General features: G+C 44.6%; 1 protein-coding gene across 1 annotated transcript; it reads left to right on the forward strand.

Moving 5' to 3' along the window:
- Positions 1-1996: 1996 nt before the first annotated feature.
- Positions 1997-24429, forward strand: LOC134467699 (carbohydrate sulfotransferase 3-like). The gene is made up of 3 exons (XM_063221558.1): positions 1997-2467; positions 20658-20918; positions 21594-24429. Exons 2-3 carry the CDS (start codon positions 20809-20811, stop codon positions 22846-22848), a joined length of 1365 nt encoding a protein of 454 aa, XP_063077628.1. The 5' UTR covers positions 1997-2467; positions 20658-20808; the 3' UTR covers positions 22849-24429.
- Positions 24430-24653: the final 224 nt, after the last annotated feature.

Below are 24653 nucleotides of genomic sequence, written 5' to 3' on the forward strand. Positions count from 1 at the left end.
CAATAGGCGTAATGCATGTAATGGTGTGCCACAATGTACTATCAGACTGTAGGAATGGGGACCTATGGAGCATGTAGGTATGACAAGGTAAGTGCCAGGGGTGATGGATCGGTGGGGCTATGGTTTCGTAGGGAAACTCAGAGGAGTAGGGCAGATGTTCCATCTTGGGGACCACTTGAAATTACACATCCAATCTCACATTTAGGCTGGTTTATCAGGCTACCAATAAACAATACAACTCAATAGGCTAAATAGTCAACAGCAACATGCACACAAAAAATATTTAGATTTTTTTTAAAGGAAATTATTTCAAGGCCCACTTGGAATACATTCAGGGCCAACCAGTGGGCCCCAGCTCACAGTTTGAGAATCACTGGAGTGTTTGCAAACCTCTCAAAGAGGTGAGAAGTTGAGAGGTGTAGTAGCAGCGGCTTGCTTATTTCACCATAGGTGGACAATCGGAGCCGCTGACAGCTTTGATTGGACAAAATCATCTGAAAGGGCCCTCATCATAATGCATACAATGCAATGGGGACCCATATCCGGAAAAAACTAACCTCTTTCTCACACAAACACACACACACATACACCCTGTCGGCAGGGCTGGGGACAATCATTGCAATGCCGGCATGGCCTGTGCTTACCTGGAAGAAAACCAAATGCTGATTGATCTGAATTCTACAGCACTCTGTATTGGTCTAGATTTGTTGTGCCACTTAGCAATCCAATACTTCAGGCAGGGCTGAACTCCGACCCAAATGGACCTGAGCCTTTTTGCATGGACCAGTTAATAAGAAAATGCAAAACCCAACAGCACCGACTGCTGAAGCCGGACACCTCACCTGGAAATTCCTGATATTTACTGTGTGTATACCAGATTATCAGTCCATGTATGATTGCGGGTCTAACATCCCTTTCAAATGATACTAAAATGGTATATGGTAGTTAATTATTGGTGATGTTTATCACACATTAAGCTTGTATTTTAATATGAAAAAAGAAAAAAACCCATCATGATTAAAAGTTGCTGCATATGGGGGGGTGGGGTAGTGAGAGGACATTGTGTGTATCACTGGCACAGCACACTATTTATTTCACATTGTGTGTGGTAAAATGCCCTTAGGACAGGGGTAAGCTGCCCTGGTGCCCAAACAGAACAGCGATGTTTAAAAAAAACATGCTTGTGTGTGTGAGTTTATCTCTACCATACCTAAAGCCCAGATTGGAGCCAATGGCAGGTCAGCGTGTTCCATTTACTTTCAGGCCTTTAGTCCTTCAATTGCATTGAAAGACGAATTATAACTTGCTGGTGTCTGCAGTACCATGGAAGCAAAGTGAAGACGTCAATATCTCAATTTCGTCAGCAGGGGGCGGGATGGAACTAGACTGGTAGATGAAGCAGCTACTGGAAAAAAACACTTCACTTTAGGCGCTTATGATTTTCCATAATGTTTACGAATGCTTCTTAATTGCCTAGGCCTATGACATTTTCTTCATTGGTGAGCTATGACATGTTAACCTGAGGTTATAATTGTGTGACCCTCTCTCTCCTGCCTGTGTATTGTAGGGGGAAGTGTGGATGGTTGCAATGTGTGGCATCTTGCAGGCTATGTAGCGTACGCCTATGTGCATCTATATGACTCACAGCAGAATCACCAACAAACAAGCAAAGAGAAAACATACCCTATTCAATTCCATGTGCGCTGTGGGAACACTAGCGCACACTTGCAATACAGAAACATGTCTTAACAAATGGGCCTACTCTTCATTTTATCACACATCCATCATGGTAATACACCCTATTTGCTGAATGGCTGGTTTGACTGATCATCACTATGGTACAGCAGAGAGCTGTGCTCCACTACATACACACTGCACCTTTTGGCACTAACACTGGGGTCCTTGTGCTTATTCATGGGCGCCGATTCACAGGGGGGAGGGGACCATGGCCAGTATTTTACCCCCTGCGCACCACGTGATGGGCTGGACTGTGCGACCGAATTCAGTTAGGAACAGCGGCAGATAACCCTTCACTGGAGGCTATACGCGGTGCGCTGGGAGTAAATCAGACGTCAAAGTATTTTTTTTCTTTTTGGGAATATTTGCACGTCTTTAAGCAGAGGAAGGATAACTACGGCAATTATTCCCCACGCTTGAGACTGGTCATTTCTTTTTTTTATCCAAAGTTTTAAAGTTTATAGCCCCTTTACGTTCTGTGCATTCATTAGGGCAATGTATGGACAACGTTACGTCCTTTGTTGTGGTCTGGTGTCCAGAGGGCAGTGAACTTGTCATCGCTGGAAGTAGTATCGCAGCGGAGCAAAGAGCCATGATGGTTTAATTCGCGTCTCATAAACTTTGGGATTAACAGAAGTACAGCAAGTGCGTTACATTTTTCATCGCCTCGGTGCAGAGGACCATGCATTGGAACCTCCTGTGAGCGCATCGCGCGATGCGACTTCCAATGGTAAAGTATAGCGTTTGTTTTGCGTTTTTCTGCATTCTGGTTTCATGAAGAAGTCACCATATTAATCTCTGTGAGATTGCATTTCATTTTAGAACGTCTCTCATTCTATTTAAGATTGGAATAGCATCATCAAATGTGGTGTGGTATAGCGGAGGACGAGATGCAGCCATAGGATGTGGGTATAGCTTAGGCTATAGCCTATAGAAACGCTATGATGCCGCTCGCTGTCGAGGAAGAACCTCGGATGAACAGACGATGTTGACAGCGACAGTGACATTTTCTCTAATGCAACTGAGAAATGCATTACTGTCGATAAGGTGAGAATGTCACGCACCGAGAAGCCCTGCGTAAAAGCGCGCTTGGTTTTTTTTAACCATCCCCGCAATACACGACGCAGAGAGACTTCTTTGGAGCATGCCACTCCAACGGGTCCGCTTCCAGCTCACGGCCAGTTACGCCTGAGGGACGTGAAGTACACCATGTCTAATGTGCAGAATTATGGCGGCAAACATAAAAATGACAACGTCGGTATGAAATGCCAAAATGAACATCTGCATTTGAGCTGTGCGTTGGTCACTCACGTACACCTCTAGTGATGGATGTGACAAGAAGCTACCAGTTCAGTTTTGTGTAGAGTGTTGCAGGAAGCATTCGTGACATAAATCCTTAGCGGCCCCCCGGTAAAACATGACAGAACACGTCGTGTGGTGCCGGTGCATGCACCTGGGGGCCCCGCAATGTGCCCTAACAAGTGTTTTTTTACCCCTCTGTCACGGCACTTATCTTAGTATATAATTATGCTCTCACAAACCGTCATTTATAAGGACAGAGCAACAGTAGTTTTAACGGGCTAATTAAGACGTGGCTGTGTGAGTACCTTCTTGGCTTTGTGCTGTAAATCCTACAGCAACACACTATTGGGTTTTGACAAGCTGACACTTTGCCAAATAAAAACTTATTAAAGTTTGCCCATAGCTTGGATAGCCAACATCATAATTATGAAGTTATTTAGGCCCACTGCGACGTTGCAGTTAAGGGCCAGTGCCATGTCAGTGATGAGAGGAATAGCCTTTTTTTCTCTCTTTTTTTAATGGTAAAATGGTAAAAAGTGGTATCAAAAAGTGAGCGGATAAGATGTCAGGTAAATCGTCTACAGTTTAGTTATTCTTTCATTATTTCATTGAAAACATTTTGATATGACAGTTTTCAAAGGAGCATCAGGGCGATGAACCAGAGTGCTGGTATTGCAGCCTGAAACATCTATGAACTGTTATCCACTGTCCATTGATTTGTCCTTTTACAAACTGCCCTTTTAAAGTCATTCTCAATTAGTTTTACATACAGTATTCTTCAGTGCTATCCATGTGTGCTTTTTAAGATGAATTGTGGCTTCATCAACTGCCTGCTGCCTACAGTCTATTATCACTTCTTCAGCTTCAGTTCTGCAACATTTATCTTCACAAGGACACATCGTCACGTCACTCTCTTTTCCGCTTCTCCAGTGGCCGTGTCCTTAAGACAAGTCATTGTGGACTTTTGGATAGTTTTGTAGGGTGAGAAGGTGGCTAGTCTGGTTAAATCAGTAGGAGGATGTTATAAACAGACATATTGAAAGCCTTTTAAAACTACAAAGGAATTTTGAACTTTACAGACTTCTATATTTTATATCATTTTACAGGGTGCCATGATCCACTGAATATGTGCGCTTATAGGGACAGGTTGTCACTTTAGACACTGTCTGACTGCACTGTGTATTATTGATTCTCAAGTTGCAACCGCAGTCACTTAAAGCACCACAAAGTGATTTTCATCTTTGATCACCCTTGAGGTTGGAAGTGGAATTGCTTCGCACAAAGCTATAGAGAGATGGATCACACTTACTTACTTCCTAGCTCATGGACAGTGGTAAAGGAGATTCAAGTGTCTCTCACCCCACAACAACTTAAAGGCCCACTGACTAAAATGATATTTAAGGGCTATAATTTAGGCTATATTTAGACAGTGAAAGCGAAAGCCCACCTGGGAAACTCCAACTCCCATTGTCATTGTGACACAGCAAACAGTGCTCACTGCACACAATGAAATTACATGTATGCCTCACTCATGCAAGGGGGCAACCCCTAATGGCGCCTCAAGGGAGCAGTGCGACGGAGTGATACTACGCTCAGATTATCTCAGTCATGGAGGAGGATGGGGAAGAGTACTGGTAAATTACTCCCCCCACCAACCTGGCGGGTCGGGAGTCAAACAGGCAACCTTTAGGATACAAGCCGGACACCCTATCCGCTTACCCATGGCTGCCCATGCGTTTCCATTAGGCACATTGTGTATCTTCACATTTCCTAAGGAAGTGTCCAAACAGGCAAAGCCCCCTAGGCAGCCATCAAACACACTCTCGGGCCACTGCTTACAATCCGGTGCCCTCAATGTGTGTGTGTGTGTGTGTGTGTTCTACTACTTGCTCCAGAGGTGTTAATTGTGGGCTCAGACAAGCAAAAAAACTGCCAGTAATTTAACCTAGCCTGCTCTAAATCAGACGAAATGGCAAAGCATAGAGTCCGACCTGTCTGATCAGCGACTCAATGAAATCACTTGTGTTGGCAGGAAAATGTGGCTGCAGGGATTTTAAATCTCAAACTCACAGTCACACACAAACACGTCCTGGACCAAAACCTGAAATAAGAAAATTCATACTGATTCACACTACCAAGTGCGAGGGGATGTTTCAAGTGGGAGTGTATATCAGTGTGCATATCTTTATTATTTCTTTATTTTCAATATTCATCACTATCACCAGTTCTCTCGCCACACCTGCACACTTTTGGACAAAGCCCACCACACAAGCAGCAGCAGATTGTCCGAGAGAGAGAGAGAGAGAGAGAGGGGTGCAGGTTTGAGCCGAGTCCCACTTGGGCTCTTGGTGTATAGTGTTCATGTTTCTCACGGTGTAATATGCCCGGCCTGCCCTACCTTTCTTTCACCACTTCAGGAGACATGACACTGACATTTTATTTTATCAAAGTGTTTCATAAGTGTCCTTGATAACATGATAGGTGCCAAACCAGTTATCCCAGCATCAGTTCTTATTATGTAAAGCACTATGGCCATTTTGTTGCTAGTGTCATGGGAATGGAAATAAGGCCTCATTTTGGCTTCTCAGTTTTGCTTAAAATGTCCTGCCTCTCATGGCTACCTTATCACAAAACTCATCTTCAACATCCCTTAACCCATTATAGCCTAAGCCCTTTTTTGGAAAGGGTGCCCTCTGCCTCTTAAATCCTACATATCTCAACATCCGAAGCACATACAAACATGAAATAAGTTGCATTTAAAAGCTAGGACCGTCATTTTGCTTTAGAATGTGTTCATTCAGCTCTAACATATCCACATTCTTAATAAAATCCCTCGAATCTCAGGAACCTGAATGCAGGTATATGTGTCTCCAGGCTACAATGGGTTAAGCTGATCTCTAGTCCACAATAAAACACTAGGTATACACAGTAGGCATGTTGTTCACAGCATAACGCTGAACTGTCCAATGCTCCATCTGTTTATGTCTCTAGTTGTTTTAGCATCTTAAGCAACTTGTAATTGTTCAGTTGTGTTAGGTAAGGTCTATGACTACTAAATGAGGTACAAGATTAAACATCACATGCAAATACAACACAATTTCTATTTGGCACTTAGTATTCACCCACGCACAAACCCTCGCCTAAACATTTCCGGTCAGTGAAATAATCCAAACTGTTGGTCTAATGTCACAACTATAGCTGTATCCACCCCCATACCACTTTCCCGTTGCTGTCAACTCAGGACCGCCCCAGTGACACGTGGGCTTACCTGAGGGATGACATAGCAACACACATTGTGTGCATTCCAATATGCGACCTTGCGTCCACTTGTGCTTGTGGCCTCGTACCAGGAAGTAATACGTCGTGATGACATCACTGACAACAGCATTTTATTTCAATATCTCGCAAAAGCTCAATTGTAAAGTCATTTTCTCATTTGCAAACTGGATGGTGAATGAAGAATAGTCCCCCAAAAATTGTTTTTGGCTAAGCTGACAGCGGGGAAATGTAATTGTTTTCTCCACGGAGGCGGGACATCAGCAAAACCTGAGGCCACACGCACAAGTGGAGGACGCAAGGTCGCATATTGGAATGCACACATTGCTATACAAAACAAATTATAACATGTGAAAGTCGCTAGTTTGATTCACAATCTTCTCTATCAGATGCTTTGACTTCACTTGATAAAGCTGACTTGACTTGACTTTGAGTGCTTGCCAGCATGTCCACATAGTATGCAATGTCAGTTTAACACTTAGAGAGTACTCTGGGACCAAATACTCTCTTGAAGATGTTAAATTAACTCTCTGAAGTGTTGAAATGAACGTTTTTTTGTTTTTTTTACTGTTTAGATGTTGACAAGAAGCGTCAAGAATCAGGGGTACTACTAGAGGCAAAAGGTTAGGACTGTTCTGAGGAAATGGCAGGCATTTACTGTTGAAATTACATGTGTAAACTCGCCTGAAGAAGCTCACAGTCACTACGACCGATATGTTATGAGTGAGCAATTAAAATGCAAGTGCAATGGATGATGGCATTTGTCGCCGATGATTTGCATTTGTCGATGACCTGGCATAGACAGGAAGTCCTTATATGTCAATTACAACGCCTTGTAATCTTTCATAGGGCCTAGGATGCTCAGTGACACTCTTGGCAAGAAGAGCTATGGCTCCCTCCTGTTTCTCCCTCAATCAGAATTAATCAATTGGCGATCCATGCTTCTATTGGTCAGGCAACATCACAATGTTGCCATGGCGATTTGGTTGGGTGGGTTGAAATTGTAAGCAGGCTTAACTCATTTCTCTGGTGGTCCCCAGGGAAACTCTGCTTTCCCAGGCCACACACTGTTTACATGTAGTCCTGCAACTAAACGGCGTGTTTACAGGACCTCTTGCACGCAAATGGGTTCTGAAAATCTTTTCGTGGATGCTAACATCCTTACCAAACTAGGGAGAGAGAGAGAGGGAGAGAGAGAGAGAGATAGAGAGAGATTGCTTTTAGAACAGTTTGTTGTTTTCAGGATAACAGCCCAGTTAAAAATAAATGCCCCCTATCATACTCAAACGTGCACCCCTCTGCAGAAATCTGATATGCCAATCTCAGAACTTATGGTTTTGCTATCTCAGAATAAGACTCTCTCAGGGACACTCCTTTTTCTGTGTGCTTGTCCTCTGTGACATCAAAACCTCAGCAACAGCAGCAGAGGCAGTAGCACCAGAAACAGAAGCAGCAGCAGTGGCTGGAATAAGTAATTTCACTGTAATTATCTTTCCGCTGCCCGGACAATGCCATCTCATCCTCATCCACTCAGTCAAGGCTTTGCACCCAGTTTTAACTGCAGTTCATTTATGTCTCTGCTCAGTTTGGGAAATGGGAATCCACCCCATAAAATGCTAAATAGCATGGCACAGCACGGCACTTGCTCTGCACTGCGCATCTTAGAATACCTTGTGGGCTCCATGCTCATTTTGGTCGTTGTTTTTATACGAGGCATCCGTCCGGTGTGACACATGTAATGGTCAATTGTAACCACGCTGCCTTGGTGCAAACAGGAAATGGTTAGATTTTTGTCATTTTCTTCCTCTCACTGTGACTGCGTAGACCATAATCCTTCGACCGCAGACGCAAACACTTACAAAATATCAGTGCAGAGCATGCAGTTTTTAAAAATATAGATGGGCCATATAGATTATTTTTGTCTAACCAAAATAAACCTTAAGTGTCTGGGTGCATAATGTTTTTTTTTCTACCACCACAATATCATACTAGAACACATTTTAGTTACGCTACACTACACTTAGCTGACCAGAGCACCTCATGGTTACATAGGCAGAACAATGCCTGGATGAAGTGGAGGTGAGATGCCTTACTCCTGGGCATAGATATAATATAACCTCAGGGTCCAGATTATACATATAAGAAATATACACTTACATTATTATAAGACATAAAAACAAGCATAGAAAACTACACTATATGCTGCATTCAGCATCAGCATAATGCCATCCTGATAACTACTACAAATGAATTACAGGGGCCCCTTCATTTACACTTAAATTCACAGCTACTGGCACAGAGAAGTGACAACTGTAGCTGCACAACCAAGATGAACCATATGCTCAAAACATACAAATACTACATAATAACATGTCTATATGCCTAAAGTAACTCCATGTAGAAACATGGCCTGAGCTCATCACATCAAGAGATGCAAAACGGCATGGGTATTGTGGTATAACTTGATACCCATATCCCTGATATAAACACCCAGTTTTTATGAGAGTGTGTTTGTCCTCCACCACTGTGCATCTGCTTTACATCAAGCATTTTTGTCTCGCCTGAAAAGCTTTTCAGCAAGAATGATATCTCCCAATGCTTGATAAAATATTCATATCTGTCTAAACTGTTAAGTTGATACCACCAGTTGATGTATTCCCTGATTTCAGGAAGAAATACTGCACAGTGTGCCTCTGTCCAACAAACTGTATAGCATAAATGAAGTGTGTGTGGTCAATGCCCTCAGTCAAAAAATGAGTCCTGTACCAACCGCTTCACTGAGAAACGGTCTGTGACAGCAGGGAAGCTGTCAAGGGGACACAAAGGGGTCTCTTTTCCCGGGCCCAGGGAGAGAGGGCCCCCAGAATTGGGACCTTATTACATTATATGTAGTGTTTTGGGCAGAGATGGATTATGATTCCATGGGCCCCTGGGCCAGAGAAAAAGAAACATGTGTTGCTAGTTTATAAATTGAGTCAGGGTTTCAGGCCAGAAGAAAGAGTCTATGAGACATGGAAATATAGAGGCTGGGCTTCAGGGCCCCCATAGACTCATGTGCCCCCGGGCCCGGGCCTGGTTGGCCCATGCAGTAATCCGTCCCTGGTTTTTGGGGCCCTGTCAGATGACTTTGTCCTATGCCTGGGCCAAAGCTGTCAGTGGCACTGATGACAGAATTAGCTTCCTTCTGTGCAATAATTCCCGTCACCCATAATCCATTAGAGGTGAGACTTCCTCAAAACGAAGCCATGGAGTAGACGTGTAAGTCCTCGGACATGAGACACAAGGCATATCGACCAGTCATCCATTGCTTCAAAATAAGAGTTCTCAATCAACTTCTTCACGGACAAACAGTTTTGTGGCTGCATTTATTTGATTTAGGGTTGTGTTTCCTGTGGTGCAATAATTTGTGTCAGCCATAATCCATTAGACTTCCCCAAAACAAAGCCCCGGAGTAGACACATATTAGCTAAATCTCTAGACATGAGAGACAAGCCCGTCTGGTCTGCTGTCCTCCTGCATGCCAGCCGTTACAAGACACCTCCTCTCTGTAATTACACACACTGATGAACTAGATGCTGCTTCCACTTCACTCCACTCCACTCGACTCCTCCACACACCCACTCCCTTCTGTTATCTTTTTTAATCTCCGGAAGAGACTTTATTTTGGGCTCTTGCAAGTCACCACCACCACAAGACTGACTCCCAGGGACGCTGACAGCTTTGGCCGGGCCCAAGACAATATAGGCCCATTTCCACTGCCCGTTTTTTTACCCTACAGCTCGGAATGGCACAACTCAGCCGTCGTTTGTTGCTTTTCGATTAGCAAGTACGGCACGGCACAGCTTGAAATCCAGCCCTTGTTTTTTCGGCCAGCTGTACCGCGTTGAGCAGGTATGTCGCTGCCTACTACCCAGAATGCCGTGCGTCAGCTCTCCCTCAGAAATCAACATTGTAGTATCCAAATATGATGTTGCTCAAACTATGCCTACTTCGATCGATTAGATATCTGTCTGCCTTGCGTTAGTCAACTAGCCTACATAGAGTGATATATATGACAAAGGTGTATATGACAAAGTGTATATGACAAAGGCAAAAACGTAAATCCAACCATTCTCCAGGGGACCATTCCATCATTGGCGCTGAATTCAGCGGCGCTTACGCGCAAAAGCGGAGTTTCAACTAACAGCAGCTTAAACTTGAGACAGACGCCGTTCCACCACTGAGGATCAGCTGCGTCTTGGCTAGTTTCACTTCAGCCGCGCTCATCAGAGCTGGCGTTGCGCTCGTGCCTGTTGTACATGGAAGTCCATATCGACGATTGTCGAAAATGCGATCATGTTGTAGGCTCGGGCATGCCTTGTCAAATCAAGTCTTTATCAGAGATATTAGGCGACCATCTGTAGGTGAGCGGTAACGCAACCGCACTTTGATTGAGAGACCAGCGTTCAATCCCCACCATGCGTAATGACAGATCATAACTCAATTATCAAAGGGAGAGTCTCATCCGAATCTCGACTGCCATCATTTCAATGCGCAAAAATAAAATGCTTGCATCATCTGAAGTGTTTTAATTTTATCTTTCAGAAGAATTTATTTTATGATAAAAGGCATAGACTAGGTAAAACGTTAGGCAGAGATAATGGAATCATTGCCATACAAACTCCAAGCGTAGGCATCTGCAAGGTGGTTGTGAAGACGTTTTTTTATTGCCTATGCTGAAAATAGCCTAAATGACATTTAAGGTAGGCCTATTGGTAGACCTATTGCTTGACAGCAAATGAAGCCAGCCACAAAGCGACATCAAAGGAGAGAATAGGCAAAACATGTCGCCATGCAAGACTTGAACCCGGGACGCATCTGCCCACTGTGCCATTCACGTTTTCATCATCATGGAAGGAATTGTCCAATATATCATAGTAAATCAACACTATAAATGTTTTTTTTAAATGTGCTAATTATCAGAAATCCCGCGAAATGAAAGACAATGGTAACTATTGTAGTTTTTACTGGCATTATCACATCATAGATAGGCCTACTATTAAAATAGAGTGACCGGCTCGCTTTGATCTCGTAAAATGATGGCGGGAATCAAGCGGAACGTGACCGTTGTGACAGCTGTTTCCTACAGGTTCATGTTTTGTGTAACACTTATTCATTTAGCCTGGTGTTAAACCTGGGAGCTACCAGGTTAACGTTGGAGCATAAATTACCGTGGCAACTCAGCTGAGTTTCAGGTTAGCAAGGCTGATGGAACGGATCTCTGTCTAAAAATAGCTTAGTTTACCGACTTGAGCTTGGATTTGGGGTTACCGCCGTTGATGGAATGGTCCCCAGGTAACACGGTTTGAAATGGAAACACAGCACAACACTGCTCTGCTCAACACAACACAACACAGCACGGCACAGCCCCCACCCCCCCACCCCCCACAATGTAATGGAGACCAATTTCTATGCCCCACTCTCAGTGCGCCCGGGAGAATTAACCCCTTTGTCCCCTTTCACCAGTTTCCCTTCTGACTGCTACCATGCTGTTGCGCCCGCCTCACTCAAGCCCAAACAGGAAGTGGGTGATGTTCGATAACAGGATATGAGTTATCTGCTGCTGATGGGGAGGAAAGAGTCGGACATCCTGAAATATGTGCATCAGAGGTGGACAGACAGTCAGTGTTCTGGACTTGAAAGGCAAAAAGGTTACTGTGTGGTCAGAGAAACTGACTAAAGGGGTAACATTTAGGTTTTTCTTTTACTTCAGACATGTGAAAGTTTTATCTTTTACCTGACATGTTTTGACGATATGACTTATACCGTCAAAACATATCAGGTAAAAGATAAAACTTTTACATATGTGAAGTAAAAGAAAAACTGAAGTCTTTTTTTAAACAGTAAGACATAATGAACGTTATACATCTATTTGTCTTTTAAGTTGACAAGACTGCTGAGTGAATCATAGGTGTATGTAGGCATAGCACTAGTTGTGATGTGTTCATGATTATTTAGTCAAAAGACAAAGTGAGTGTTACAAAGTAAATTTAAATTATAACAATGCTTTTTATTGGCTTTGACAGTGGCCTGTCTTGTCAAAGCAAAAAGTTTCACAAAGTGTATCGCCACTAAAGTTCTCTTTCATTTAGGTTCCCATAGAGACTGCTGAGTAAGATGTTGAGCATATTGAATAACTCTTTTGACTTGAACTTGACTTGCCTTACATTGTGGATGGATGTGTGGACCTTTTTACTTTTACTTTTTGTCTTTCTTTTTCTTTGATATCCAGTCAGTATTTTACCAGGGCAAGCCTTGATTATAACTTGGGTACCCAGGGAAGCCGACAGGGGGGTACAAAGTGGTCAGTTGTCTCAGGCCTAGCGAGAAGGGGGGCCAAGAGTTTAGTCCTCATTACGTTGTATATGGTTAGGGAGGCCCTTTCAGATGACTCTCCTGGGGCCAGTCAGAGCTGTAAGCGGCCTTGTGTGTGGCAATGGTGGTGGAGCTAAAAGAAGCAACCAAACGCACAGGGCACAGTCCTGCCCTCAGCTCTGTCCTCAGTTAGCATCAACCCAAAATGCGGCTGGTGGTGGGCATTCAATTTGACGGCGTTTGTATTTATTTAGTGTATTTTTAGTCACTGCGGTTCGACGTTCACGGTCATTAACTGGCACAATTGCCTCTTCTGAGTAATGGAAAGTTGATTGATTGAAAGCCTAATGGTACATAGGCCTACTGCCATGGCTTAAGGCCATCTCAATTCACTCAATCACTATTTTTATACTCTGGCTATTCAGACCTTTTTCATTTTTAGCTTCACTAAGGTCCGCTTTGACAAAGTTTAGTTAGCCATGGATTGCCATGGGCATTGAAAGACTTTCTCCAATACTTCCTAACATTTTGATGCTGAGTGGTTTATTAAATAAATTTGAATGATAGTTGGGATGAATTTGTCTTAAAGGTAATGTTAAAGAGTGAATGTGAAGTTTTGGAGTGAGGAGTCAGCACACTTGAAATCCTTGAAATGTTCTTTTATTACATGGCAGGATTACATTTCAACCATTGTCTTCTTCAAATGCTCTACCTCACTGCAAAACTGTCAGCCTTTGTCCTGCACCTAGTAGTGGAGCTCATGAAGCTGTGCGGAACTACAGGTCGGGCAAGAGCCAGGCAACACAATCTCCACCATCAACACAAAGATTGAATGTGAAAAAGTCAAATTCTCTCAGTGTCCTCTCTAGAAGAATGCACCTGTCCCAAATCAGACAGGTGCTGTCCCTGTGTTAGTGTCCCTGACATTTGTGTGCATGCCTGGCAGCCCCCCTACAAAGCGAATACAACCCACACTCCTTAAATAAACATGTCCAACAAATGGTATGGCAAAGGCAACCTGTTGTCATTTATCAGGAGACGTCTTGGCAGGTTTATTTCTTTGCTCTTCCCTTATACATCAACTGATGCACGAGGAGATACAATATAGTGTGTCAAAGTGCTGTAGTTATAGGCTTACAAGATTGCTGGTGTGATTTCAATGTACAAATGACCACACAAATCCTTAATTTCCTTTAGGATGAATACATTAAATAAAAAATAACTAAATAAAATTTGATTTAAAAAAAGGGTTTAGCTTTGGAATTCATGTTATGTCCACATTTCATTAAGCAAACAAGTTTTACATCCCTGATTTGAGGAGAAGCTTCCTTCACCAACAGCATGATGTTTGGAGGTGTCAGGCAAAAGCAAAAGTGAATGGTGGCTCTGGATCCCAGCCAAAAGTGGCCAGGGCCTGCCTCCCTGAGGTGCAGTCCCTTTGAGTTTTCTGAAGTAGTGGTTCTTTAGATTAGGGGGGTGGGGTTGGGGAATCTTGTGTTTATGGAAGAGAGGGAAGAGTGGGGGTTGTGTTTTTTGGGAGGGGTGACAGATTTGTTGAGAGTGGGAACATTTGGGAAGGGAAAGGTATGTGTGTTGGGATATGTGAGGGAGGGTAGAGGATTGGTGTTTAGATTAGAGAAGGGGTTTGCTGGCTTGGGCAGGGAAGGGGTAGGTGGGTTCAGACCTGAATGAGAGACGCTGTCTTCTGCGAAAGTGGTGTGTGTATGAGGGTGGAATTTTAAAATTCAATTTCCATGCTCTGGAAAAGTTATGGAAAATGACCATTTGTCACAAAGTTTTGGAAAAGTCATGGAAATTGTATCTATTGTTTTATCAATTATCTACATGAAATTGAAGTGCCGGTGCTATCATAAAATAATTGCCTTATTTGGTGGTTTTACCTCGATGGTCACATCAACATCACAGAGATTTGATAAAAGGTTTTGAGAAATTCATGGAAAATCATGGCTGAAAATGTGTAAGAACCCATGGGGTCACGGTAAAGAGTTGGGTGGTCCAGAAGCCGGGCCTCCTAAAGGTCACTTTCTCATTGAACTGTATTCATTTGGAACATGGCAGCCATATGACAGCAGCTCCTAAATGCCTTAACGTCAAAACCTTTTGAACCGTCCTTTCCTTATCAATCATCTCTGTTGTAAAGAGTGAGGATATGGGAGTGAGGTTGTTTTTGGGTGGTTGGCAGTGGGAATGTTTGAATCTCACCTCCTTAACACGATGTCAAAGCTCTAAGGAGCAGATGGCTCCACTGACAGGAATCAAGTTTCCAGCTGTCCAGCTGTGCACTCTACTCACGCGCCACCCCAACCTCCCCGCCATTAGCCATTAGTCACACACCACAGCCACACCGCCAAGCCACAAACATGGTGTCACTTATCCAGGGCCGTTTGAAGGCAGAACAAGACCCTTCCTCTTCAGAGACGGGCCACCTCAAGAGAGATTTTGAAAGCAGCAGTATCATTGAACTTTTCGGTCGTGAAATTTAGGTAGGTGCTGCCAGCCACACTCCCACAGTTGTCGTCATTTTGCCCTGGTTGTGACAGGCATGCATTTATCCCCTCTCCCCAAACAAAGCATTCTTGTTATCCATGATGATGCCATGCCCATTCTGAAGAAGATGCTCTTGTTATCGAATGTTGGACCGAGTTTAGCCACAGTTATTCCCCTGAATTAATGAACAATAAATAAAAAGATAAGAAGAAAGACATCTGAGCTGGACCAGTTCTCTTAAGTGATTTAGAGAGTAGAGTGCTTTTATTGTCACGATATAAAAACAGTGAGATTATGTTTGGAAGCAACCCACAGATGCCCACAAAATTTAAGATAGATTAACAGTATAATATATGATATATAAAAGTCCATATACATCTCACAGTATAGAGAGTCCTGAAGTATTGAGGGGGGGCAAGTGACGTATTGAGTTCAAAAGTCTAATGGCAGTAGGATAGAAACTGTCCTTCATTCTAGTAGTGCGGGCACGCAGAGTCCTATTATTTAATTATGTCTTTTTCTCTCTAAATTGAACCTCATCGCAGCACACCACAACGACAGAAAACTAAGGTTGGCGCTCTCATTTCTCCTCCCCTAAACTAAAACATCCGCATCTCGCCTCATCTCGGCACCACAAGACCACAAACATGGGATCTCCTATCCCCCCTCCCCCCAAAAACATTCTTGTCAGCCATCCATCCCAGCACACCACCAGACTAAAACCATGGTGTCTCCCGCCCTCCCTTCCACCCTAAACTAAACCATCATTTTCAGCCACACAGATCCTCCCCCAGTACACCAACAGACTACAGCCATGTAGTCACTACCACTACAGCCACTACCCCCCTCCGCCCTAAACTAAATCATCCTTATTAGCCACCCAGATTTTTTCCCACTACACCACGAGGCTTAAACCACGGTGTCTAAACTCCCCCCTTAACTATACTAAACTAAAACATCCTTCCTCTTGGCCATCTGCTTTGTCTGACAAGCCTCATTCTCAAGGAGGGATTACTGCATGGGTCTAGCAGGCCTAGACCCAGGGGCCCAACAACTAAGGGGCTCTTCCACCCTCACATTTCGTTAAATATTGCACTTTTACAACTGTATTTTCTCATTGGACAAATTCATGAATACCCAATAGCGTAGGGTCTGGCCCAAAACCCTGGCTCTTTTTGGAAACTAGCAACAGCCATGTCTGTTGTCTGGCCCAGCGGCTCAAGGACTCATAATCTGTCCCTGCTCGTCCTAGCCCACACCAGGCCACAGCCACAAGTGTCTCAACTTCCTCTCAAACTAAACTAAATGTCCTTGTTGTAGGCCATCCGCTTCTGCCTGCCTAACCTCACCAGACCAACATACCAGGCCAACACATGGTGTCTCAACTTCCCCCACCCACCTCGAGCAAACTAAAGCGTTAACCGACATAAGAGGAGGCATAATCAAAAAAGAAAGACCATTTTTTAAACACAAAGTAATGTTTCCAACATTTTTAACTTCTGTAATTGTGTGAAAGTCACTTTTGAATTTACTTTACGGGTCCCTCCAAAATATACTATTCCGTTAAGATTATCATTCATTTAATTGTGGTCAACAAAACTCAGTTGAGTATGCAATAGGACCTCTTTTCACAACTCCTGCACGTTTTACCCATTGAGGTAGAAAAAAAACCCACTCGAGTGGACATGGCATTGCCTGACGGCACCAGAAAGCGTCCTGCCCTGCTGGCATATTTTGTAGATAGACCTTTGCTCAGCAGTAAATCAATGGCAGTGGCTGATAGGGAACCCTGTGGTGTCTTACTTAACCACCAACTTAAACAGTCTAACTGTGAGAACAGACAGCAGGCGTTGACTAAAAAGAGTCCCGCCGGGAAAGCACAGATCAGGGATGCAGAATGTGCAAAAGATTCAACAATGAACGCACGATCAGGATTCAGAATTCAAGAATTAATTGTCATTGTCAAAAAGGCAATGAAATTGTGTTTGGGGTACAATACTTAGTAGCAGCAGGTTTCAAGTAAAGTGCAATAAGAGGTAAAAGTGAGAGGGAGGGCAGGGAGGCAGGGAGAGCAACCAAACAAAGCTTATGTTGAGAAAAATGTTACGTTCTATTGGCTGCCGCCGAACTGCGTCACAGGTCATTACATATTTTTCGCTGAAGTTAAACTTAACTTCAACTTTAACGCTTATGACGCCCTCCTTCGCTTTTGAGGCTTTTGCAGCTTTGCAGCTTCTGCTGCTTGCTCTTCCATACAAAATTAATTACTTCAGCCGCTTTCCACATCTTCAACATCTTCTGTCTGTTCCCACAGTAATTTGGTATTCTAGGTCAAGATGACAAGTGTGATTGTGAAGATTAACATTCATCTCGTTGTGGTCAAGATAGCTCAGTCGAGTATGCCACACGACTTATTTTCGCAACTTGAGGTTTTACTTATCATCCATAAGGTTTCTTTGGTTGAAACCTGATGATAGGGAACCATACAGTATTGTCTCTTATTCCCTCCCAAACTTAAATAATATTGTTAGCTATCCGTTTCATGCCTCTTTATACTGTGCAGGCGTTTATCCACAATTCACTTCTACGATACCACTCTGTATACAGTTGACATAATTCATTCACTCTCATAGGCACTTAGAAGTTCTTATGTTACTAGCAGAAACCACACTATAACAAGAATCACATGTCTCATTTTCCCAGCATGGCACCCACAGCATAGGCTACACATTACAGTATGTAGATAGAGCCAACAGATGTGTGATTTCAGCTGACGGTATAGCCAGGCCCGTCACAACCAGGTAAGCAAACCAGGAAATTGCCTAGAGGCCCCAGCTGAATGGTATTCAAATAACAAGCAGTGACATCTTTGCGAGTGTGGCAACACCTCCCTAAATTCAATGATCAGAAAGTGCAACAACACTGCTATCAAAATCTCTCTTGAGGGTCCCCCTCCCCAATAGTGTGAAGAGAATAAAAGGGCCCTATGTCCCTCTTTGCCTAGGCCCCCCCAAATACTTAGGACCAGCCCTGGGCATAGCGGAAAACAGAAGCCTCTCCTCAGTGGCTGGTCAAGTGAAGTGTTTCTTTTTTTACGACAGGCATTTAGAGTTAATCACTCGCCGACTCCACTCCTTAACATTATCTGTGGCACTCTACCGTTATCTGTGGTGCTAATTCAGTCCTATTTTATCAATGTTGGCATGACCTGGAGGGGCAAACATAAGAGTGAATACTTGGCTCTACAGGGGGTCCAACCTAAAGGCTTCTCCTGCTGGGCTATTAGAGAGAGAGAGAGAGAGAGAGAGAGAGAGAGAGAGAGAGAGAGAGAGAGAGAGAGAGAGAGAGAGAGAGAGAGAGAGAGAGACTGCAGGGTGGGGTCTGGATTACGGCTTCTCCTACTGGGCATGTGGTGATAGTGAGGGAGCAGAGTGGGTGGGCCTTCCCGCAGAAAAAATAATTGGGAAGAAGAGAGAATAATGAGAGAGAGAGAGAGAGAGAGAGAGAGAGAGAGAGAGAGAGATGGCAAGAGGAAGGGAAGGAGGGACAGACATGAGGAGATGAAATGAGAGAGAGAGAGAGAGAGAGAGGTGATGGCAGAGTCAGCTCCCCCACAGATCGCAAAAGCGGGTGTGGGGGTTTGGGCCCATGGGCAGATTCATCAGATAACACTCACATTCATCCAGGCCCTGAGTTGTTGACACAGACGCTGACCTGTCAAGACCCTCTGACATGCACACGCACGCACACACACACACGCACACACACACACGCACACACACACACACACACACACACACACACACACACACACACACACACACACACACACACACACACACACACACGGCACAGCTGTGGAGCTGGCAGGCCTCCACCTGCCTGTCGGTCGTCCAGCCGGCTTCGGCCTCAGGTTGACTTGAAATACGGTTTCTGCACATGAGGATGTGAAAATGGAGGAAAGAGGTTAAATACTCTGTCACTTTCTCTGCCTCTCTCTCTCTCTCTCTCTCTCTCTCTCTCTCTCTCTCTCTCTCTCTCTCTCTCTCTCTCTCTCTCTCTCTCTATCTACAGTATCTATCTATCTACCTCTCTGCTTCTCTTCCCTCTTCACTCTTTGCTGACTAAGCTTGTGTGCCAGGAATGTCTGTGTTGAAAGGAGGAGGGAAGGTCGAGATCCAGAGAGAGTGACATAGGCAAAGAAAGATAGAGGGATAGAGAGATGGGAGAGATAGAAAGAGAGAGAGAGATTAAGAGGGAGAAAGAGATGGAGACTAAGGAGCAAGGGGGGGTTACATAGATAGGGTTATATGGCTCGGGAGAAGAGAGCTGCAATTTCAAAAACAAAGAGAGAAAGGGGGGTTGTGGATAGGTAGTTGTAGAGAGAGAGAAAGAGAGGGGAGAAGAGAGAGATAGAGGGGGTTGGGGAGATAGAGGGAAACCAAGAAGCATTCTGGATGGATAGAAAGGTGGAGAGAAGAGAGCTGCAATTTCACTGGCATTTCCACTTTGACACTTTTCACTTTGACTGATTAGGGGTTGTGTCAGAAGTCTGGCATAGTAGGTGCGTTCTGTGTGAAGCGCGAACCGCGACCCACTCAGGTACAGGCACAGCCACAGGTGGGCTTGATTACTGGGCTCTGTGAAAGCGCTGCTTGTCACTTTGACAGGTCAGACACTCCTTTCCAATCGTTGGCCCGTATACAGAAACATAAAACTGACAGACCAGACAAGAAGAGGGGGGAAAATGCCTTCAGGAAATTTCCAAATTTCATTTTTTTTTTGTGCACATATCATTAATCACACGCGCTCATATCTCTCACAGACGGCATGGTAGTTAGCCTGGTATTTTATGGTTGTAGTCTATTTTTTCCTTGATGCTAATCACATAGTGCACCATATTCATTATATCGCACAATATACGGCAGCAATCTTGTTCAGACTGATTGGGGCAATCTATGCTGTAGGCCTGCACAAGATAAATGTGAAACAGTGTTTCTTTGCCCTTCACATATAAAAAAACTTGAACAGTGTTGACTGTACAGTGCTTGTGCTGTACCTAGACAGTGAAAACGTGAGGACAGGCAGAGGACTCAGATGATTAATTGGATTACATGATTAGATCTTCATAATGCGTCTTCGATAGCCAATTATACAGTAAGGTTGCACACTTCCAGTCCATTACGCCGCTATGCTTCCCATAGGACATGTTTTTAATCGAGACATTTCGGACGTCTACCTTTCCTCAGTTAGCACCCAAGCTTTGTGTTCCAGGTTTTAGAAGAGCTCCATGGCATTGTTTGCCTATCAAACCAAAGAATATTATACAAGGGCATGTACTACTAACTGGCATGTCTTTAGCTTTTCACCAACTTCACGTACGTTAGCTAAATGTGATAATAGTGTAATGAATGTAGTCAAATATGATGTAATGGTCATTTTTTGGTAACTAACTTTTTATTTTGAACTTTTTCTTCCAGATTGAGGAGGCCTTTGCTGGGATGGAGGGAAGGAGGATGAGGCCTCTGTGAGTCCGGCTGTGGAGCAGTCCGGCTACGGCAGGGGCAGTGGGCTGGCTGTTTAGCTGGCTGCTAACACGTACGCTCCGCTCCGTCTCCCAGCCCGGTGGTGATGTGGAAACACCTGACAGCGTGCCTGAGAATGAGGATCAAATACACCGTGTTCCTGGTGTTTGTCGTGGCCCTGGTCATCATCGAGAAGGAGAACAAGATCATATCGCGGTAAGCTTGAGCCTTCTTAATGAATGGGTCAGCCGTGGCCTAATGGTTAGGGAGATGGACTTTAAATCACAAGGTTAAGTGTTCAAATAGCACCCTTCCACTCCCTACCACACTCCATGGCTGAGGTGCCCTTGAGCAAGGTACCCAACTTAACGCCATACTGCTCCAGGGACTACATATAAAGTGTACACACATTTTCAATGTATTTGAATGGTCATTTAAAGAAAGCAGAGAGGTTTACATGATGATTCTCATGTAGAGATACTTTATTGATCCTAAAGGGAATGAAGTCCATCTCTGTGATCATTCGATCATCAAATAATTGCTTAATCTGTCTTTTTTGCCAGTTATTTGCCATTTATGCTATAGGCCTTTCTGATTAGATGTTCTAAACATGTGCAATGACACTCAAGTTGACGTTAATGTTAACCCATCTAATCTGTGCACTGTATGGTATTGGACAATCTATTAACCCCTTAAGACAAGGTGTTATAAATTTGCTGTTACCAGAATGGCAATTGTAGTGCATTACTAAAGGCCCTGTGTTATGTCACAGTATTGTAGTACTATAGTAGTTAACTTTCAATGACTATTACAGCGTGCCACTGGAGGTACGGCGTGCATTAAGGGGTTACGTTGTTAACTATCTAATTTATTTTCACCTGTGCTCCGCAGGGTGTCAGACAAGCTGACCCCACGCCAGACCCCTCAGACTCCGCTGCAGGTGACCATCGTACCCCCTCTGGCGGCGACGAAGCAGAATGACTCCTCGCGCTTCCTGTTCACCAGGACCCAGCTGGACCCGTCCAGGTTCCATCACATGAAGCGGCGCCTGGAGAACTTCACGGAGGTCCGTGAGTCGGACCCCGAGCGTCGACTCCCCTCCTGGGGCAAGAAGCACATCCTGCTCCTGGCTACCACCCGCACCGGTTCCTCCTTCGTCGGGGAGTTCTTCAACCAGCAGGGCGGGAACATGTTCTACCTGTTCGAGCCCCTGTGGCACGTAGAACGCGCGCTGACGCTGGAGACGGGCGGTACCAACGCGTCGGCGGCGGGTCCGGCGTACCGTGACGTCCTCCAGGGCCTTTTCCTGTGCGACTTCACGCCGCTGGAGAGCTTCATCGAGCCGGCGCCCGTCGACCACGTCACGCCGAACCTGTTCCGACGCGAGTCGAGTAGCTCGCTGTGCGAGGAGCCCGTGTGCGGACCCGTGGTGAAGGGCGTGTTCGAACGGTACCGCTGCCGCACGCGACGCTGCGGTCCGCTCAACTTCACGCTGGCGTCCGAGTGGTGCCGGCAGAAGGAGCACCGTACCATCAAGTCGGTCCGCGTGCGGCAGCTCGAGACCCTGCGCCCACTCGCGGAGGACCCGCGTCTTGACGTCAAGTTCATTCAGCTGGTACGCGACCCGCGGGCCGTGCTAGCGTCCAGAATGGTGGCCTTCGCGGCCAAGTACAAGAACTGGAAGCGCTGGGCCGTGGACGGCGAGGTGCCCGTGGACGACGACGAGGTGCGGAAGCTCAAGGGGAACTGCGACAACATCCGTCTGTCAGCCGAGGTGGGCCTGAAGCAGCCGGAGTGGCTACGAGACCGCTACATGCTAGTGCGCTACGAGGACATTGCACGCTTCCCCATGCGCAAGGCCACGGAGATGTACGACTTCACGGGCATCCCCTTCGCTCCCAAAGTCAAGGAGTGGATACTCAGGAACACTCAGGCCTCGAAGGAGGTTAGCGGAGTGTACTCCACGCAGAAGAACTCATCGGAGCAGGTGGAGAAGTGGCGCTTTAGTATACCGTTCAAACTAGCGCAGGTGGTGCAGAAGGTCTGCGGGCCCACCATGAAACTGTTTGGCTACAAGTTTGCGGAGAGCAAAGAGATGCTAACGGACAAGTCCATCAGTTTAATAGAGGAAAAGAACTTCTCTTAAGTCTTTTATGAACTTTTTTTCTTACCCCCCAAAAAGGCTAAATGCTGTTTTGTGTTTCCCCAAAGTAGAATGGTTCAAACAGATATTATTTAAAACAGTTGTATGTGTATTTATTGAGGACAACGCATGCTTGATGCAACGTTGTGTGGTAGTTAGGCTACATATCTGAAAACTGTAAAGAGTGGAGAGGTCAATTTTGGGATATGGCTTTGTTGTTTTGCTGTTTGTCACTCAACATAACTGTGTCAAAAATGAGATTGTGAAACTAAGAGTACTTGATATTACTTTAAGAAAGAGGGAAACATATAGAACTTTATTTAAATGATATTTTTGTTACAGAGAAGTCAAAGAATATTGGATATGGCATATTTGGATGGCCGTCATTATTTGAATGTCACAAGAGAATGAAACAGTGCAGATCTCCCTTTTTGGATATTTGTTTTTTTGGGCCAAAAGGAGGGACAGGTTGGAAGACAAAGCTGCTTTATGCTAAAAGCAACATGCAAAAAAACAACTTATATGTTTCAACAAAGTGCCATTCTTAAACCTAAATAAGGGATATCAGGACTTATCCATGCATCTTGACATACTGTATGGGTGTGGATTGCCTTTCATTTATTGGACACTAACAGTCAATCGCTCTCCATTTGTCTTTCTCATAAACACACACAAGACACATACACTCCAGCACAGACACAAGCACAAGCTGAAACAAAAACATGCACATTAAAGAACGCTAAGTTAATTTGCAGCTTAAGGAGACAGGTGTGTGTGTGCGTGTGCGTGTGCGTGTGTGTGTGTGTGTGTGTGTGTGTGTGTGTGTGTGTGTGTGTGTGTGTGTGTGTGTGTGTGTATGTGTGACTAAGTTGCTTCTCTCTCTCTCTCTCTCTCTCTCTCTCTCTCTCTCTCTCTCTCTCTCTCTCTCTCTCTCTCTCTCTCTCTCTCTCTCTCTCTCTCTCTCTCTCCCCCCACTCCTCTGTGTAACAACAGATGTTTACAACTCCAGCAAGTGCTTCTGTGACATTCCCTCTGCAGCTGGCTTGCAGACCCTTGTGACATCTATCTAGCGTTTGTCTCTGTGTGTTGACACATCTCCTGGCTAATGATTAAGGGAGAGCACAGACTCGACCGTCAGACTGTGTGTGTTTTTTCATGTTTGTGTTCCTCCTGCAGGGCTGGACAGGAGCTAAAAAGAAAGCCAGGGAAATTGTGTGAGGCCCCCTTCTACAGTGTTGGGCCAATTTCGTTAAGGAAATTCAATTGACTTGAATAGACTTGCAAATGCACAAAAACAACAGCATCTGCCCCCTGGGAAATGCCCACAATGAAATGCCCTGGATGCCAGAATACCTGTCCAGGCCTGTGTACTTGTCTGCTGTGTACGTTACTATCTGTGTCTTTTTTCCTTGTCATTTTATTACATGCATTTTGAAATACGTACACACTGTGTGCAATGCTGCCGTCCCCAACCCCATGTTTTTTTTTACAAGCATTAATAAATTCACAACTTCTGCCTTAATTTCATGAAGTCACGCCTATATGACTTGCCGCCTGGATTTCATTTGCTTATGAAATTAAATATTGCTGATGTCTACTTGTGATTCAATTGAGTGAGTCATTTTTAAGTATTCCCTCAAACCAGAAGCAGTTTTACCATGCGTATACTTTATGCTCAAAGGGTCTTTCAGAAAGCCTATAACTATAGCTATATATATACTGTATACTGGTGTGTATTTGTGTGTGTGTGTGTGTGTGTGTGTGTGTGCGTGCGTGCATGTGTGTATGTGTAGCAATTTGCCCCCGTA

Source organism: Engraulis encrasicolus, chromosome 17 (genome assembly GCF_034702125.1).
Source record: "Engraulis encrasicolus isolate BLACKSEA-1 chromosome 17, IST_EnEncr_1.0, whole genome shotgun sequence".
In the NCBI taxonomy this organism is placed as follows: Eukaryota; Metazoa; Chordata; class Actinopteri; order Clupeiformes; family Engraulidae; genus Engraulis; species Engraulis encrasicolus.

Coding starts and splice junctions, on each gene's coding strand:
- LOC134467699 (XM_063221558.1), top strand. CDS start 20,809: ATGTGGAAACACCTGACAGCGTGCCTGAGAATGAGGATCAAATACACC. Junction 20,919..21,593: donor GAGAACAAGATCATATCGCG/GTAAGCTTGAGC, acceptor TGTGCTCCGCAG/GGTGTCAGACAAGCTGACCC.